Source organism: Bufo gargarizans, chromosome 9 (genome assembly GCF_014858855.1).
Source record: "Bufo gargarizans isolate SCDJY-AF-19 chromosome 9, ASM1485885v1, whole genome shotgun sequence".
NCBI lineage: Eukaryota > Metazoa > Chordata > Amphibia > Anura > Bufonidae > Bufo > Bufo gargarizans.
Genome location: NC_058088.1, coordinates 179,541,577 through 179,561,725, shown reverse-complemented (window position 1 = coordinate 179,561,725; position 20,149 = coordinate 179,541,577). Strand labels below are relative to the sequence as shown.

At 44.6% G+C, this 20,149-nt stretch overlaps 1 protein-coding gene across 1 annotated transcript in view; it reads left to right on the top strand.

Moving 5' to 3' along the window:
• Positions 1–20,149, top strand: part of ITIH6 (inter-alpha-trypsin inhibitor heavy chain family member 6) — a 33,866-nt gene continuing 13,717 nt past the window's right edge. The window contains 5 exon segments of the mRNA XM_044268734.1: positions 1–30; positions 6,202–6,237; positions 14,537–14,691; positions 18,895–18,925; positions 18,927–19,006. Of these exon segments, the coding sequence (XP_044124669.1) occupies positions 19–30; positions 6,202–6,237; positions 14,537–14,691; positions 18,895–18,925; positions 18,927–19,006 (314 nt within the window). The 5' untranslated portion in view covers positions 1–18.

Below are 20,149 nucleotides of genomic sequence, written 5' to 3'. Positions count from 1 at the left end.
AGCCCGTTTCCAAGGATAATGATCCTGAAGGTACATTAACACTTATTATGGAGGATTTAAAGGGAACCTGTCACCATGAGCATCCAGTATGTTATAGAGAAGGAGGAGCTGAGCAGATTGATGTATGGATTTGTAGGAAAATGTTCAGTAGAACTTGTAATTTACCCATTGAAATCCCCTTCTTTTTATGCTTAGGAGTCCAGTGGGCGGTGCTAAAAGTGATTGAGTCATCTCTGTACATAGTCCTCACTAATAGGACCGCCCACTGGACTCCTAAACATGGAAAGAGCAGAGATGTCACTGCATAGATATAAGTTTTACTGAATCTTTTCACACAAAACTGTAACATACTGCCTGTAGATTGGGCTGCATGTTTATGATGACAGATTCTCCTTAAAGGGGTTTTCCAGTTTGGATCAACATCCTTTAAAGTAATCCTTTATGGAGGTCGCTGTCATTTTGTAATGTATTTCTTCTCATTCTGGGCCGTGGTCACATGACCATGTCCATGCAGCTCTTTCCTATTTCCTGTGATGTCCTGTCCACGTGGGTGTGTCAGTGATAGGGGAGTGCCTATGTAAATAGCTCAGTGGGAGGAGCTAGAAACTAGCTGGGCATGGTTAGGGGCTGTGACAGAGGAAGGAGAAGTGCATCATGGGTTTGGTTGGATACAGCAACAGGAAGTGCTACATACAGAAGGGAAACAAACCACCATGATTGGTTTACATGCTGAAAACAGGTCAGGAGAGTACATGAACATATCTGTTAAAAACCAGAGTCATCCTGGTAAGCCCCTTTAAATCAATAAAGCAAGTTTCTGGTTGTTAAAGAGACGGCACCACTTTTGTCCATACTTCATGTCTGGTTTATCCCGATTCTGGACTAAGCTGCAATACCAAACATAGACCATGTACAGTAGTGGCGCTGTTTCTGGAAGAAAGCAGCCCTGTTTTTCTCATCTCAACTTTTTTCAAACCTTTGCTTTTATTGCCTCTGCAGTAGCGTCGGATGCACGGCAAGGGGTCCCTTAAAGTACATGTTTGTCGTGATGCCAGTTGCAGCGAAGCAACAAGGGCACAGGGCCCCTTTTAGTGATGTAGTAGGTGGTACCCAGGTGTAGGAATGCCAGAGTGGTGTAGGGCAGCCTAAATGTCCCTTAATGTTTTGTGCACGTGTCACGGTGCTCCTACCTGGATATGCTGGTACCCCAGGCGTTGTCGTCTGAAGCAGAGCAAGGGGGTAGGGGATGAAGGGGATGAAGAAATAAATTGAGTCCAGACTTTGTGATGAAGTTGATAACAGCTTTACTTGAATAAACGTTTCTCCAAACAATGTGCAGACTTTATCTTGGTTCCAGCAGGCTTTGGCATTAACTGTGGCAGGTAAACTCCTCTCTGCTACATCTGTTGCTCTCTGGCTCTGCTGTGCTTGCAGGCTGGTTGTATAACTTAGCTTTAGCTGTGGGCTGCAACTCCTTTCTGTAATCTGTCTCTAAACTGGTCCAGGAAACTTCACTCCTGGCTTCAGAGGCTTCCATCTTCTGCCTCCATATCCAGCTGAGCTGAAGGCGCTCCAGCTGGCCTATACAGGGCTCGTCCAACAGGGACGTGCACCTGCTGCCTTCCCCTAGCAGGGGGTAAACGAGACCTTCCCCTAGCAGGGGGTAAGCTAGACCTTCCCCTAGCAGGGGGTAAGCTAGACCTTCCCCTAGCAAGGGGTATGCTAGAACTTTACCCTAGCAGGGGGTAAGATAGACCTTCCCCTAGCAGGGGGTAAGCTAGACTGACTAGGACTGGTCTCCACCCTTCCTGCAGGCAGTGGGACACGCCCACCACACCACAGAGGGGGGTGTTAGAATGGAAGAGAAGGCTCCATTCTATGTACCTGTAGCTCTGTCATATTTGCTGCCACCTGCTGTTGATCCAGGCACATTACATGTAAACAGTTACATAATAAGAAATATGAATACACATTTTTCAGGACCTAGAAATTAATACATAGGCTGACACGTGGTTAACCATAGGAGACAGTAGCAGGGTGCATAAGTGGTAATGCACCTCTGGGGTGTTACACCTCTGGTGAGTGGGTTGAAGCCACACCTCCAGAGGGCTCTTGCAAAGCACATCTATATTTGTAGTGTGTGGGATAACCCAATAAAACCTGTCAGAAGGGGTTTTGGTTTTTTTTGTTGTTTTTTATGGCTTAAACAGCCTTTTTCCACAGGAACAAACGTATCTAAAAATACTAAAGAAAGTTTTAGAAGATTTCCGGAGAGTATGGAGGTGGATGAGGGTGGTTTGGATAGGTCACCTTGTGAAGAGGTTGCGACCACTAATCTCCTGAATATTAGCTAGGGCAGTTGTCAGCTTTGACCCAGCAGTAAATGGGTAAATACATCTTTTAGCTGTCTACCTCCCCTCTGACTCTTTGATGTCCGGGGCTGCATTCGACTTTATTTAAAGAGCTATTGACACACTTCTGAAACTGGGCTAAACTTCAGAATATTTTGGTTTCATTTAGTGCAGGGGGGGGGGGAGGTTTTGGAAGAAGTTGGCCTGTCTCCAATTAAGCGTCCCAAGTCTAACTCATCTGGACAATCATGGCTTGTAAAGGAATGAATGCATCTTTTATAGACCTTAACACCCAAAAGAAAAAATGCTCTAGGTTTAAAAGTGCAAAGGAAAGTCCATCCGTACGGAGTGAAGTCAACGAGCAGAGTCTTCCTAGTGATGCTCCTTAGATGTTTCACCAGCAATTTTTCAATGTCTGCTATGGGAAACTTATCAAGAACTTATTTTCTACTGATGGTGCTCCTGTTCCTGATGGACCTGTCATTCACTGATCAGAGGAGCCCAACGAGTCCCTACGTGAAGGTAAGTCAACCTGGAACTCTCTGTCATGACCTTCTGCTGGGTACAACAGATATACTGAACTGCAATCATGTGGGGAATGGGGTTTTTTTTCACAATTTTTGGGGTTGTGTTGCAAAAATGCAATTTGGGATTATGGATTTTTTTTTTTAAGGTTTTATGATAGCAGTTGAGAGATGACAGCCATTGGTGTGTCTTCACCATAATTTTCTATAGCCATAATAGTATAAGATGAACTGTATACATATCCATGTCTCCTGGCAACTTCTCTGATATCCTACAGCAGTAATGCCAAACTCATGGCCCTCCAGCTGTTGCAAAACTACAACTCCCAGCATGCCCTTATAGCTGTAGGCTGTCTGGGCAGGGTGGAAGTTGTAATTTTGCAACAGCCGGAGAGCCACGCGTTTCACATCCCTGTCCTACAGTGTAGCTAGTGTCATAAACAGTAATGGTCTGGTCCATTTTGGATTAGTTTTTGGAATATTTCTTTGCTGGATACTGTTATTTTTGCAGTGGGTCAAAATGTTGCATTATTTATATCTAGTATTAAAGAGGGTTGTCTGTTTTTTCAGTTCCTTTTTATTCTATGGATGGAGGTCCCCTTGTGTCAGGACCCACATTAGAAGCTACAAGAGCCTACAAGAGTTATCTTGCCCTGTAGGACCTGTCATGTCTACATTACACAGTCAGCCCATTGGTTTTAAGGGAGATCTGTGTAATGTTTCATTTCTCCTAAGGTGGCGCTGCAGGGAACTTAAACACATTCTGCTTGGTTCACCCAAGGACTACAGTGGATAGCCGGGGGTTGCAGCAGTGGGGCCCTACAAACAAAAGGGGGTTGTCCAAAGCGAACCACCAACGATATGAAATGCCCACTATGCTTATGAGCACAAGGAGGCATAAGAGTTATGTAATACAGTAGGGGGCTTTTACTATATGACCTTTACATTGATGGGGGAGTAGTACATGGCATTATTAATAGATTTAGCAATCCAGCCAGTGAATCAGTGAACATGAAGCCTTGTGAATATCTGAACCCCTTAGGTGCCCTCTTAGATTACCATCAGTATTTACCTTGGACTCAGCTTTCAGGGCAAAGTGCCACGGTGTCCACTTCAATTATTAGAATTATAGTAATACCAATATAGTTGGTTATGAGCCTGACCCAAGTATGATTGTACCTGGCATCAACTGGCAATCACATTACTGTTATTATGTGCCAAATTTATTGGTGCACAGTAGGCTCTGCAGCTGCCATCAGTTCCAAGCCACATGAAGGTCACCCCTATGGCCACAGCTCTTACCTGTGCACATATTTTGGCCCATTCCCAGCTTTATGTGACATTCAGCTCTTGCAGAAAAATTTATAAAAGAGAAGATTCACATCAGTCACTATTGAGAAGAAACATTTAGACAGGAGCAGAATAGAAGGATAAAATTGGCAGAAGAAGGAGGACAGGAAAGGTGGAGGAGAAAAGAAGCAACTAGGAAGGAGCAGGTTGGTACAAGTAGAAGATAAAAGGCAGCAGGAAAGGTGAAGGAGCAACTAGGCAGGAGCACAAACGAAGGAGCAGTTCGGTAGAAGAAGCAGGAGATAAAAGGCAGCAGGAAAGGTGGAGATGAGAAGGAGCAACTAGGCATGAGGACAAGAGAAGGAGTAGGTTGGTACAAGTAGGAGATAAAGAGCAGCAGGAAAGGTGGACGAGAGAAGGAGCAACTAGGCAAGAGGTGGAGCAGGTTGGTAGAAGAAGTAGGAGATAAAAGGCAGCTGGAAAGGTGGAAAGGAGAAGGAGCAACTAGACAGGAGGGCAAGAGAAGAAAAAACTAGGCAGGAGGGCAAGAGAAGTAACTAGGCAAGAGAAGGAGCAACTAGTCAGAAGGGCAAGAGAAGGAGCAACTAGTCAGGAGGGCAAGAGAAGAAAAAACTAGGCAGGAGGGCAAGAGAAGAAGTAACTAGGCAAGAGGGCAAGAGAAGGAGCAACTAGTAAGGAGGGCAAGAGAAGGAGCAGGTTGGTAGAAGACAGAGATAAAAGCAGGAGGAAAGGTGGAGGAGGAGCAACCAGCCAGGAGGGCAAGAGAAGTAGCAACTAGGCAGGAGGCCAAGAGAAGGAGCAGGTTGGTAGAAGATGGAGATAAAAGGCAGGAGAAAAGGTGGAGAAGAGGAGGAGCAACTAGGTAGGAGACAAGAGAAGGAGCAGGTTGGTAGAAGGAAGAGTGGAGAAGTAGTAGCTATGCAGGAGGAGTAAACAAAGTAGCTGCCAGGAATTAGAGACAGATATTGTTTTAGGAAGCATTTATAAAGCACAGAGCCACCACCAGAGCAGTGCAGGAGAGACAGTCAGGGTCCTGCCTGCCAGTCTACCTCTAGGAAAGCAGCCCCAAAGCTGGAGTGAAAAAATAAAATTCTGCCTGACAGTAGACGCCACTAGAGGTTGCTCACTGCAAACAGATTTATAAAGCTCTCATTCAGTTTATTTTAGAAATTATTAAAGGGATGTGCCATGCAACCTCTTCTTTGGGCCTGTGACCTGTGATATTACATTTATTAATCACTTGGTCTTTCTGCAGCTGTTCCATTCAATTTAGTGCTGTGGTTGGTATACAGTGAAGTGGCCGCAGTGTCGGATCTTGAAGATAGGTCATCAATATTTAACTCCGGGAAAACCCCTTTAATAAGAGGTTGTAAAAGGCAAATTGCTTATCTGAGGTATCGCAGAGAGTCCATACCATTTAGCTTTGAGGGGCCCTGGGAATTCTAATGGTTGTCCTTTGGGGTTAGACATAGTCTACTCTTAGGTAATACAGTGTATTATCTACTAACACAACTAGCACAAGTTACATGATATATTCCTGTGGTTAGAAGATACGAAAAGTTTGAACATTTGGGTCGGTTTAAAATTTTTGAAAATATAAAACAAAATTCCACTTTCTCCTAGGTCTTTTAGGCAGCTTTGTCGGCAGAGGAGTTTGTAACTGGAGCTTTTACTTCTCTATCTCTTGAGTATTGCAAATTATTTTCTGGCAGATTCCCAAGCTTTGCAAAGTTGTGTTTACAAGTAACAACTTCTGAGCGGCCGCAAGGGGCTTTAAAAAAAAAAAAAAGAGAAAAAAAGGAAATAGATGAGATTTGGGCTCGCAGTTGATATTTATGGGTACGAACTATGGCACCAAAATTGGGACAAATAAGACAAACCAGCTGTCATGTGTGTCCACAAAAATACTGGCATAAAAGAATGTAATTCCCGTTAAAATGTTAATGTAATACTAATACTCATGATGAAAAATTTTACAAAAATTTTAAAAATGTTGCCTCTTTTTTTTCCAATAGAGATTCAAGCGTCAGATCCGAGCAACCAAGACTGAGGTAAGAGAGAAAAAAGAAGAAGAATCTTCTTCAGTAGACGTATGACTTCATACTGATCTCTTAAGATCCTGGGAGAAAGAACATATGTTGTCCCTATGTAAGAAGGTCAGAAATATGGGGGTAGCCCATGACCTCTACACGGTATCCCACTCAAGGATGGCGCAGTGACTCACACAGACTCGGCCCAGATCCAGATGGAGGCAACAAGGCAACAAGCTTATGGTTGTGAACTCTTCCAGAGGTCACAAACTTCATGGTTACACATAGTATTGTGGCACAGAGCTTGGCAGTTGCTAACAGTTTTGGGACAGTCTCTAAACTCCAAAGTCATTTTCTGCTGGGAACAGGACAGCTTCTAGAACCAGGCATCTTATTAACAGGGCTACCATTCAGGGGCGGACTGGGAACTTAAGGTGGCCCTGAAAAAAATACTAAAAGTCTTGTAGTAGGGTCCAAATTGATGGAAGGCAGGGCTAACACAAGTAGGCAGGGCCAGCAATACCATATTGTGGCACATTATACCACCCCAACAGAGCCATATACCACAGTCCATCACAAAATACCCCAGCAGTGCAAAAAAAATACATACCCAAAAACTTCCACTGGCCAGCTGTGAGGAGGACTCAGGGGGCCCCCTTGGCATCAGCCCACCGGGAATTTTCCCTGTAAGGTCTATGGCCAATCCGCCCCGCCACCATGCACAGTCCTGAATTTACTTACAGCGGGCGGTTGCAGGGCCTGGCAGGCTGGTTGGTCACAATATCTGGCTACCATTTACTCCAGAGTATCAGGTCTGGTGGAACCACTCTACCGTCTCCAGGCCAAAAGTAGCCTCAATCCACTTGCGTTATCTGCACCAGTCTCCTCTCCTGGAGCAGGTGCTTACTCCAGAGGCCCAATCAGAGGCATCGGTCCAGAGCAGGCCCACAACAAAGGCAGAGGTCTGCAACTCCATCTCTTCCTTTATCACTGGCCCAACTCCAACCCTCGATCCTCCTCACTGCTGGCTAACTAGTGACAGGTGCACTTAGGCTCAACAGCTGTACGCTGACCATGAGGATCTCTGAGCTCCTCTGATTGATAACCTGAGCTTGCCTAAGACTTAACTTGTGTAGAGCAATGTTACAGCATCCACACGTATGACCACCGCTATGGTCTTAAGGGCACAATACACCCAAAAACACAGTGCCCACAATAAAATGCACTTTCATCTTCACACATAAATCTCTGCCCAGCACAATAGGTGGCATATTTCAGCACACGTAACATAACATACTGGTGGTCACCAGTTACTCCACTGGCAGTTTGTTTGAAAGGAGTAGTTATGTGCTCCACAAGTCCTCACCGGGGCACCCCTTTACACTCTACACCCTTTCCAGAGGTGTAAATCTGTAACAGTCAACATTTATAATGTGGCAGGAGAGCTTTTGGACCCCCTTAGGTACCAGGGTCTGGTTGCAACTGCTATTTCTGCACTTCCTATAGCTGCGCCCCTGAGCATCCCTTATGTCATGGATGCAGTGTGGGTGGAAAACTCCACACCGAGCACAGGAGGGAAGGGGATAAGAACGAGTCCTGGAAACTAGGGTAAAGGAGAAGGTCACCTCCTAGAATAACCCTAATCAAAGTCCTGACTAACTATCAGTATGAACTGACCTTGATGGTAGGAAAGTTCATACACAGGAACCTAGAGCCCTAACACACCCTGTAGGGCCCTGGTATAGTGACAGGACTTAAGACACCCTATTCCTCCACCAGAAGGATGAACAGGCGTCTCCCACAGGCCTGGATACAACAGACAGGGGAATACAACAAACAAAATACAAATAGGAAAGACGACACTTAACTTCACGTGGAGCAAAGGCAGTGCCAAGAGCTCAACCGAGAACCAACAACCAGCTAGCCCAGAGTCCAGAAACTGATGCAATAAACCGCACCCCTTAAAGGGGTAAGCAGTAATAAATAGTGGAAGTTAAATGACCAAACCAACAACACCTGCCAGAGGTGTGGTCATTACCAAAACAACACAGACACAAATGATCCACAAGGAAGCATTCAGATTAACCCACTTGTTGCCAGTCTCTCTGATCTCCTTGTCCCTGTCACGGGAGTGTCCATGACACCTACAGTAGTTGTTTCCTCAAGCCTCCCAATAAGTTTAAAGTTAACCCTTAAGGCTTTCTTGGACTTATGTTCCTTGTCTCATCTTGACGTTTTATGATGTGTTCCTCCCGTGCTTCCTGTTGCCTGAAGCATTCCTCTGTATTATGTTGGCTTCTCAGGTCCGCCACAGACATGGGTGCTGTTCCACTCGCCCTTTGTCTGTTGCAATTCCAGCACTCCAGCAGTGACCTGGGCTTCGGTGTCCTATGGGAATATTAGAAACTTTCTTCATCGATTCTCCCCTCATGCTGCAGTACTGCAAGGGTTAATCCTCATTTTGCTCTGTTCAGCTGCTGTTCCAATTGCTAATCAGCTGCTGGTATACTGGTATATATGCCTAGCTGTTTGTCTCATTCCTTGCTTGAACAATAATGTTCCTAGTTTGCTAGTCCCTTGCTAAGGTGTTTGTACCTGTTGTCTGCCCATGTACTGACCCCTGCCTGTTTACTGGTTTCTGACCCTCCGCTGTCTGACCTGTGCCTCTTTACCGTAGTGACCCTCTGCTGCCAGCCGTGACCTCAGACTTGTTTCACATATACGCATGTACTCTAGTTCTGTCCCTGACTCTTGTGGGTCAGCTGTCAACCACACTGGGACTATTCCAGGAGGTAGAGGCCTGGTGGCACCCCTTTAGTGAAGTCCAGATCTCTGTACAGCGGTTGGTTGACACAGTGGTTACATACCCACTGCTGTAACATCTTGTAGTATGGAGAGGCAGACTTTTGTACATCAGACAGAACATATAGACAGAATTACTGTGACTATTTCTGCGCATGTACTCAAACTGTGGTCACCCAAACAGGGATTACGATGGCTACTAGGAAACATAAAATCCACCGAAAAAAGTGGAGCTGCGAGAATACCATAGACTCTCCTTATACTGGAACTTTTTGAGTTTAAAGGGGGTGCTGTCCATATTGAAATTTTATGACTTGTGTAATAGGTCTGACCTTTGGGACTCCTAACCATTACTGAGAACACTGAGCTCCCGAAAATAAAGGGCATGTTCCTTATTTGGGGATTCTGGTCTTTTTCCAGTGTGAATTTTTTTTTTCTACAATTTTTGACGTGCAAGAAGAGATGTTATCGGGAACATATTATAAGAACCCCTTGCAAATGGGATGTGGCCTTTGCAGAAGAGGGATGCAAGCTCAATTTCTAAGGAATGGAGATGGGATTAACTATCCACATGCACCAGAGATGACCTGACCATTTCGGCAATGCTCTAAGACCCAAGGTCCGTGGGGATCCTCAGACAAATATGGAACTTATTACCGGGTGAATGAGGGGGTATGGTGATGCAATTTAATTCAGGATAGGGTATGGGGTTGATGTTATGGTCTTCCTCTAGAATATGTATGTTCCTGATGAATGCAATCTTTACAAACCAGCAAAGAACTTATAATCAGCTTTGATTAAAGTGACATCAGCGCTGAAATATGTTTTTTCCCTAAGCATCTCAACATGTATCGGCGGACATATTATTACTGCTTTTACTCTTGCCATCTTGCATGCATATACGGTACTGACTCTCATACTGATTATATAGTACCTCTTGCAAAGATCTGTGCGCCCTTCAACTAAGAGAAACATTTCAAGAATGTGAGGTGGACAGGATGTTTACACGACAACCTTGCGGTCCTCGCCTGATGGAAGTATAAAAGTCCCAATCACTGAAGTCTCCCACTGTCCCAGTCCTCTATGAATAGACATGCAGAACGTGGTCAGCTAACCTTTGATAATTTTGAAGCCGCTTATCATCCAAGCATCCCATGGCTGTAAAATAATCAATCGATCCTTGCCATTTCGATACCTGGATGGTGAATATATTCAATAGCTTATGACTTTATAGCCAAAGGAACCTTGTATATATCCATTGAAGGCATTAGCAGACATGGTTCCATAGTTCAAGACTTGCTCGATTGGAGATTGGTTCCAAAGCGCATATCTTACTCTGGGAGACCCAGCACATCGGAACGTTACATGACCAGCCTATTAATTAATTGTGTGATACTTAATTTCCCCTGTGGGGGTGCTGCAGGAAAACAGTTTCTGTTGGTCTCCTCCCCAAGCTCGTTTCTCATGGTCCAAGCCGCAGGATTCCATGTGATCAATGTATCTCTTGACTATCTTTCTAAAAAGAAAGGATGGTCCAAAGTACAGTACTCCATAAGGTCATGTTGAACTTACCCATTGGTACCCATAAAATACTTACTGCCAGGGAGTCACATGAGTCCCGAGGGATCACTGATATAAAATAATTCCAAGCAACGGGTCAAATGGGCCCATTGTCCATCACTAACTGTGATCAGTAAGGTTTCTCCACCGATGAGAAATGTATGCTCTTTCCTTCAAGGGGTTTTCCAGCAATATACTTTGGTAGCCTATTCTGTTTGACTTGAATGAGGTTGTACCGCCACGTGGCACAGTCACAGTCTATGAATATGGTGATGTATCAGGAAAAACTTTGTTCAGGATTGTAAGGCTTCGAGCAAGCTTAGCATCCCTTTTGTCCTGCCGATCGTTTAGGACCTAGGCTGTTAGATGTCCATTGATCACACAGTGATGTTCTATCCTGTGGATAGGCCATCGATGTGTATCCCTGTGTCTCATCCATTAGTTTTGCCTGGTATGGAAGGACTAATGTCCAGAGTCCACACTTATGAAAGGCCTAGTAATATCCTAATGTGTCATATCAGGAAGGTAGAGAAGCACACAACATGATGGGGTCACATTTACAGTCAGCTGCTATACGTTTAGCTGAGTATATACTGTACATATTCCTGCATTCCCAGAATGTATATGTTGAAGAGTGACTAAGAAACATAGACATTCTTACCGATTCCTTGTTGCTACCATTTCGAAGTTGCCTATGTGGGTCCATGCTGCCCTTCATTTCCTGCTCCCGTTTCAGCAGACAGGAAATGCTCACTCAGCCAATCACCGACTGAGGTAGGCAGGGCAGTATTTAATATTGATTGGACCCTGGGCAAAAATTTACTTGGGCCCCCTGGATCCCGCCTTCCCACACCTTAGCAGGCAATCACGCCCTCCACCATAACACACACACACACACACACAAAAAAAATCCACACATCTGGTAGAGTACAGGGAATTACTGTAAATACTTCCAGTTCTGAAGACTCCAGCGGCTCAGGATCAGTGCTCTGGGCAGCTGGGCTCAGGCTGGAAGTGGGCACCGCTCTGCAGGAAGGAGACCAGGGCTCGGCTCACCCTAGTGTTACAGTGCACCCCAGCACCCCATAGTATGCAGTATAGAACCTTATAGTATACAGCAACCCACAGTATGCAGTATAGCACCCTATAGTATACAGCACCCCACAGTATGCAGTATAGCACCCCGCACTATACAGTACCCCACAGTATACAGCACCCCACAGTATACAACACCTCACAGTATACAGTAGAGCAGTATAGCTCCTCACCGTATACAGCACCCCAAACTATACACAATACAGCACCCCACACTATACAGCCCCCCACACTATACAGTACAGCAGTATAGCACTCCACAATATACAGCACCCACAGTATACAGCCCCCCACTATATACAGTCTAGCACTCCACAATATACAGCACCCACAGTATACAGTATACCACCCCACACAGTATACAGCCCCCCACACTATACAGTAGTTTACAGTATATTAGCATAACAGCGCCGTCACCTTTTTCTGATGTAATCTTCACAAAAAAAGCTCCACAGTTAAGGCAAACTTCTACAGCAACACTCCTGGTAGGACCTTTGATGACCTCATAGCCATGTGACCAGTAATATTGCTAGGTTACTGGTCACATGGTGATGATGTCATCTAAGGTCCTAGAGAATCAAAGCTCTCACAGTACGCTGCCTGGAGTGCCGGCAGGCATGGCTTGGCAGCACCCCCTGTGTAGCTGACAGCCTGACACCCGGGGCAGTGGCTAGCAGGGTTTAAGAGGCAGCTGCCTTGGGCCCCCCAGGAGCAACTGGGCCCAGGGCAGCTGCCCCTTTTGCCCCTTGTTAAAGACGGCCCTGGAGGTGGGTCACTGCTGTGACCAGTGATTGGCTGAGAGGGCATTTCCAAGCATTTCCTGTTTGTCGAGACGGGAGATCAGTGAAGTATTGGTTCCTTTATGTTCTTAAGCCACTCTGAGACCATTGCCACAAATTTTTTGCTGGAAAACTCCTTTAACCACCATCGTGGTCAAGTGCCAGGCCATATGTGCAACTGCACAGGTTGTACACCCCTATGGCCAGCGCTTGTCGTCAGCGAACAGTAACAGTCCCTCTGTTCTCAACATTTACAGATTATAGCCTGGTGCAGGATTCTAATAACAGTGTGCCAGTGAGGACTGGCAGTTACATAGGAGTAAGTGAAATCAAATATTCCCTTGTTCCCTGGAGAGCCTGAGGGAACAGCAGGTCAGAATCCTCAGTCTTTAGGACCTTGGACAAGCAGATGATTTTCCAGTGGCTGTGTGTAATGAAGTCACGGTGGAGGAAGCAGGTGTTTAATGCTTCCTCTGCCGCCGGAGAGTGGAGGCTGCAGGACTCTCATGCGTTTCTCCATAGACAGCTGTCTGACAGGTTAAACATATGGATACCGAAGAAAAGGCTGATTCTAGGAGGCAAAGGGGCAGCACTTTCTATGGCACTTTGTGCTAAGGAGGCTCGTAAGACATTATAGGACAAAAATAGGCAAAGATTCAGGGGAACAGTCACTGCAGAAAGTGGAAGGAATGAACATTTTCTCTAGCCATGCCCTCCAGAACGCCTACAACAGAGATGCCCCTTACAGTGCCAGATGTTTTGACTCAGCAGAGGGACCTAGCTTTCTTCTCTTGAGCTTTTTAGTTAGTATTGCATCAGCCACTTCAGTTTAGCTCTGCCTGTCATTCAGGGCAGATGCCAGTTCAGCTCCAGGAGAAACATCATTCCTGTTGAGAGAACAATCCATGAGGGAAAGCTGGAGAAGACGTTCATAGACTGTACATGATCACAAGGCTGTTCATGCTAGCAACGCATTCAGTGTTTACGGCTATAGACTTTGCAGCTTGTGGAAGGATTAACAGTTAACTTCACAGTTCACACTTATATAACAGGTTGGCTGACTGTTTGTAGGATTTGCACCCCGCCGTGGGAACTGCAATACCTATTTTTGAGAATTTTGCACACATGTGATCATCTTGGAAAGGTTGTAAAGTGTTTAGAAGGAACTCAGGGACTACTACTCCTATTATCATCATTGCAGTTTGCCTATATGCAGACATAGCACTGTGACTTGCCTTGGAACTGTGTTTTGATACCGTTGGATGTACTACACCTCCCATTGTGTACTGTATTAAAAAGAGACATTTATTTTTTACAACTACTCTGGTTACTAAATCCAGCATCTGCAGCAAGCACCTAAAGAGTCAGAACGGAGGATCGGAGTGGTAGTGGCCCCGATTAGAGGATGTGTCACAGTGGTCTCCCCCATGCCATCACTCCCTAGGTCCAGTGCAGTGAAAAGGAGGGTGCACCTTTTCTTCCCTCTCGGCACTCCTAATAGTTGGGGCTCCTGCCTGAAGGTGGTTTGGGGTGACCTTGATGTTGGTGGTTGTATGTGGGCCTGGCAGAAGGTGTGGTAGGCGCTATGCGACACAATGGCTAGCGAATGGTGTAGTAGGAATCAGTAACCAGGCCCAGTTCAACAAATAAAATCTCCTTCTTTACTTGAATGCAAATTAGGAGTTGTAGTACATCCAACAACAGTCTGTACACAGTGCAAATCCTTTTTCCTAGATGACTGTGCATGAGTTAGGCAGTGCTAGACGCAATGGCCTTCTGATTACACTCTCTTGCTAAACTCTCTCTCTCTCTCGAATCTCTGGCTGGCAACTGTAGTCTATCAATAATACCTGCAATTCGCACAGTGGCACGCAGGTTCAATGATACGACTGGCCAAGTCATTCCTGAGCTGTGTAGGGTGTCTTAACTTGTTACCTCTCCAAGCAGCAGGGTCTGAAAAGCTCCTTCCTGTTCCCTATTATAGTAAGAAGGTACAGCTCTGGAGAACACACTGCTGCTCTAAAAACTAAATTATGTATTAATATATGTGCATAATTATAACTAATATATTTGTTGTCTCCTAGTTGACGATCAGCAGTCTCCACATCCAATCTACCATAGTGTCCCGCTATGCTTTTACCAAGGTGCAGACTGTTATGGTCAACCCTCATGATGAATCTAAGGAGGCCATCTTTGATTTGGAGTTACCCAGCTCGGCATTCGTATCTAATTTCACGCTGTAAGTAGTGGGAATCTTCTTTGATATATTCTAGATTTCTGTAAATCGGGTCACCAAATTCTCCAAAAATTGCATGATTTTCCTCCCAGGCTGCAACCTCTACTGAAGTGAATGGAAACCTTAGGCCTCTTTCACACGGGCGTCGCGTGTGAGGGCCGGACAAGATGCGGGTGCGTTGCGGGAAAATAAATTCAGTAAATTAATTCATAAAATAATTAAACTCACCTCATCCACTTGTTCGCGCAGCCCGGCTTGTCTTTTTTCTTCTTCTTTGAGGACCTGGGAGGAAAAGGACCTTTGGTGACGTCACTGCGCTCATCACATGGTCCGTCACATGGTCCATAACCTACAGATCCTGTAGAAAATACATGTCGTATTTGCATTATGTGAACATACCCAAAGAAGTGGACCTTTCTACATACTTAGGCTCTTCTGACATATCTGTTTTAGTAAATGCCTGTATTCCTTTTCTTAGATCTCTGCATAGTGTGGTTCCTCTATTATTCCTCCTTGAAATCTATGACTACATTTGCCTCTGGGTGTTATATATTCTACTTTCCAACAGAGTGTGTCTTTACACAGTATGCAGGGACCAAACCCATTGGCTAGGAGAATGAGACCACCCAGCAGTTAATTTAGTCATACATTTCCAGGACGAATAACAGAGGAACAACACAATACGGAGTTCATAGAAAAGATATTGTTATTTCCTATTAATGCTACTAAAACAGACAGAAGAGCTGAAGAGCTTCTCTATCACCTAAAGCAGACTCAGAAGACACAAGGTAAGGGTTGGTAAAAATATGGATGACGAACAGAGAGAGGCGAAAAGGAGGGAGGAGGGAATACTTGTTTACTGGTTGATTGCAGAACCAGAAGATTCAGTTCCATTAGTTCAAAATGAAATTAGTTCAAGTAGGAAGATCAGCTCTGGAGCACATAGTGCTGCTCATAAAATGTGAACTTCTGTGCACTTAGGAGCATATGAGATTGATGCATTGTATACCTGAGGAATTTACTCATGCCTGGCATTAATAAAGTGTAAGTAGGCCTGTTGCTGTATAATCCTCACACGGAGAAGCTTGCTGTGGTTTTGGAAGAGCAGCTCTGAAGCACAAACTGCTGCTCTAACAAGTGACCTTCTGTTGATTTAGGAGCATATGAGATTGATACATTGCATCCCCTAAGGAATTCATCCTTGCATGGCAATAATAAACCTTCTAGATCTGCTGGTGAGAGTGTAAGCAGGCCTGTCGCTGTATAATCCTTATGTGGAGAGGGTTTCTGTTTTGTAGGAAGAGCAGCTCTTGAGCACAAACTAATGCCCTAATAAGTGAACTTCTGTGCATTTAGGAGCATATGAGACAGGTGCACTTTATCCCCCAGGAATTTATTCATGCCTGAAAGGCCTCATGCACACGGCCGTTGTTTTGGTCCGCATCCGAGCCGCAGTTTTGGCGGCTCGGATGCGGACCCATTCACTTCAATGGTGTGCTGTCCGCATCCGTTGCTCCTTTCCGTGGTCCGCAAAAAAAAATATAACCTGTCCTATTCTTGTCCGCGTTTTGCGGACAAGAATAGGCAGTTATATTAATGGCTGTCCGTGCCATTCCGCAAATTGCGCAACGCACACGGACGCCATCCGTGTTTTGCGGATTCGCGAACCGCAAAACACAGAATGGTCGCGTGCATGAGGCCAAAGTAATAAAACATTTAGATCTGCTGATTAGAGTGTAAGTAGGCCTGTCTCTGTATATCCTCACACGGAGAGGCTTGCTGCCATGTAGGAAGAGCAGCTCTGAAGCACAAACTGCTTCTCTAACAAGTGAACTTCTGTGCATTTAGGAGCATATGAGACAGGTGCACTTTATCCCCAAGAATGTATTCATGCCTGACAGTAATAAACCATTTAGATCTTCTGGTGAGAGTGTAAGCAGGCCTGTCGCTGTATATCCTCATCTGGAGAGGGTTGCTGCTGTGTAGGAAGAGCAGCTCTGGAGCACAAACTGCTGCTCTAACTAAGTGAATTTTTGTGTACATTTAGGAGCCTATGAGATTGATACATTGTGTCCCCTGAGAATTCACTCATGCCTGGCAATAATAAACCGTCTAGATCTGCTGGTGAGAGTGTAAGTAGGCCTGTCGCTGTAAGATCCTCACGCGGAGAGGGTTGCTGCCGTTTTCTTACCGCTTTGCTGATTTTGGCCGCAAAATAATAATTCAAAAAATAACCTTGTGCTTTGAAGCACAGCTTGGAAAGTGACCAAGAACAAACAGAAAAGAGGAAAGAAACGGTGCAAGCCACCCTCGCACACAGCCCCCCGTCACAAGGGAAGGTTTTGTCACTGCAGCCAAGTTAATCTTGGCCGGCCCCTGTCCTCCTTGGGTTTACGCTGGCCGGCCGTCTATGCATGTCTCTCGGAGACTTCAGCTTGCCTGGAGACCCAGATACAGAGGAGCCGCTGTCTTCAGCCTCCTGATTCTTCTCTACAGAAGAAGAAGGAATCAACAAGGACTGCAAGATCAGTGACAAGCGATGACCAATCTGTGTCCTAATGTCCATCTCTAATGAATCCTAGCGACGCCTGAGATCAGGACACAGTGTGCTGCATAGTAAATCACCGCTGGGAAGAAAGATCATTCCTTTTATTCAGATGGAGCTCGCCCAGCAACAAAAGTGCTCTCCGAGGTATAATAATGGACATCCTGAATGGTGCGGCTATTGCAGTCTGTCCTAATTTTGCTTGAAAGAAAGGTGGTCTGTTCACTTAAAGAGGAGCTGTCAACTCTCCTGACACGTCTGTCTCAGTAAATACTTGGATTCCCCATGAAAAAAACTATTCTGGAGCATCTTTTCTGGTGCAGTTCCTCTATTATTCCTCCATGAAATGCATGAATACATTAAAAACTAAGTATTACCATTCCTCCTTTGTTCGAGGGGTGTGTCAGCAGAGTCAGCACTCATTGGACAGTGTGCAGGGACCCCCCCCCCCCAAGCGGTTAATATTTTCATAAAAGTATTAATAAATTCCTAGGAGGAATAACAGAGGAACAGCGCAATACAGAGGGACATCAATCATTATTTCACGAGGAATGCAATCAGGGGAAGTGGCAGGACCTCTTTCAAGCATACGTAATGTTATAAAGCAACTTTCCATAAATGAATAGTACAGGTGACTATAAGAAACTTTGTAATATACCTTGTTAAAGAAGAATGCTTGTATCTGCTTTTATCAGGCTGCTTTTCTCTTTCCTAGTTTTAACACTGATGTCTATGGAGTGAGCAGGGTAAGGAGGAGGCTGCTGGATTAGAGACACACAAACTGCAGTTTCCAAACTCAGCTACACTTAGCACATTTGACTCTACTATATCTAGTAGTAGCAGCCTCCTTTCTCCATAGACTTGTATGTGAGTCTGCAGACTGAGAGCTACTAGAGATAAGAGTCTAAGAAACGTGAAAGAGGAGGGAAAGCACCCTAAAAAGCCTAGGGGAGCATAATTCTTTAATAAGATATATTACAAACTTTCTTATATTCTGTATTATTAATTTCTGAAAACGCGTTTATGACTGGAGGTACACTTTATAGGGATTATTAGGTTTGGTGGTTACATAGGTTAGACCCAGGGGTGGGATTCAAATTTTTAACAGGTTCCCTAATCAACGGTGGACATGCGGTGTTAGGACACATGTTCACATATACATACACCATATATATGCAACACACATACACATAAATACACCATATATACACACTACACACATACCACCCAACTTTTAAAAAACCTAAAGGAGCCAAACTATGGAATGGAAGCGCTCATCTCCAGCTGCCGCTGTAATTTTAACAACCGGATCTGGTGAACCTGATGGAACTGGCTGAATCCCATGGCTGGTTAGACCTCCAGTGATCATTGGTGGAATATCATATACCTAGACATGTGGAGTCCTCCAAAAGAAAATACACTCTTTATAGGCACTTTTCATTCAGGCAGTGTTTTGATGGAAATTCAAAAAATTGAGAATAAATAGGCTTAAACAGGCTAAGTGATAAAAATATTTAAAACGCAGGCAGATAGATGAATTTGGGGTGGAGGACCCACCTCTATTACCTCAGAATGCCTAAATATGGTGATGAGTGTTTGAGAATGGATTTAGTTAATCAGACAAGTTCTTTAAGTGTCATGTTTGAATCCTGTACTTACAGCACAGTTAATGGTAAGACCCATGTAGCGGAAGGTCAAGGAAAAGCACCAGGCCAAGAAGATGTACGATGAAGCGAGACGTCAGGGAAAGACTACAGCTCATGTTGGCACAAGGTAAGAACATCAGTAGTAAGATAATAATATGTCTCACAGACTCAACTTCTCTTTTCTGTATGTCTGAGGACATGATTGTATCTAGACATCTAGAGGAAGGAAGGTTCATAAGCCAGCATAGAAAAGGATTCTTGACTGTAAGAGCAGTGAGACTATGGAACTTTCTGATGGAGGAGGTTGTGATGGTGAACTCACTAAAAGAGCTCAAGAGGGGCCTGGTTACCTTTCTTAAAGGGGTTATCCCATAATTGATGTAAAAATGAAAATCCGACATCTGTTACTAACAAAGCTAGAACCAGCCCTGTACCTCACATGGATCCAGAGATCTCCCCATTCATTGCTCCAGTTGTTCTGCTAGATTTATTTCAGGCTAACAGCTTAAGGGGCATGTCCTTTCTCAGGGGGGTGTCCTTTCTGCTGTAGCCGTTTCCCTGTAAAAGACACATCTTCTAACAGAGGATATAGCTGGTGACAGTTGAAGTTTTAAACTGAGCACGTGCGACCACCTCAGTGAGGTGGACAAGAAATTACAAACCGGATTCCAAATAAGTTGGGACACTAAACAAATTGTGAATAAAAACTGAATGCAATGATGTGGAGATGGCAAATGGCAATATTTTATTTGTAATAGAACGTAGATGACGGATCAAACGTTTAATCCGAGTAAATGTATCATTTTAAAGGAAAAATACGTTGATTCAAATTTTCACGGTGTCAACAAATCCCCAAAAAGTTGGGACAAGTAGCAATAAGAGGCTGGAAAAAGTAAATTTGAGCATAACGAAGAGCTGGAAAACCAATTAACACTAATTAGGTCAATTGGCAACATGATTGGGTATAAAAAGAGCTTCTCAGAGCGGCAGTGTCTCTCAGAAGCCAAGATGGGTAGAGGATCACCAATTCCCACAATGTTGCGCAGAAAGATAGTGGAGCAATATCAGAAAGGTGTTACCCAGCGAAAAATTGCAAAGACTTTGGATCTATCATCATCAACTGTGCATAACATCATCCGAAGAGTCAGAGAATCTGGAACAATCTCTGTGCGTAAGGGTCAAGGCCGTAAAACCATACTGGATGCCCGTGATCTCCGGGCCCTTAAACGACACTGCACCACAAACAGGAATGCTACTGTAAAGGAAATAA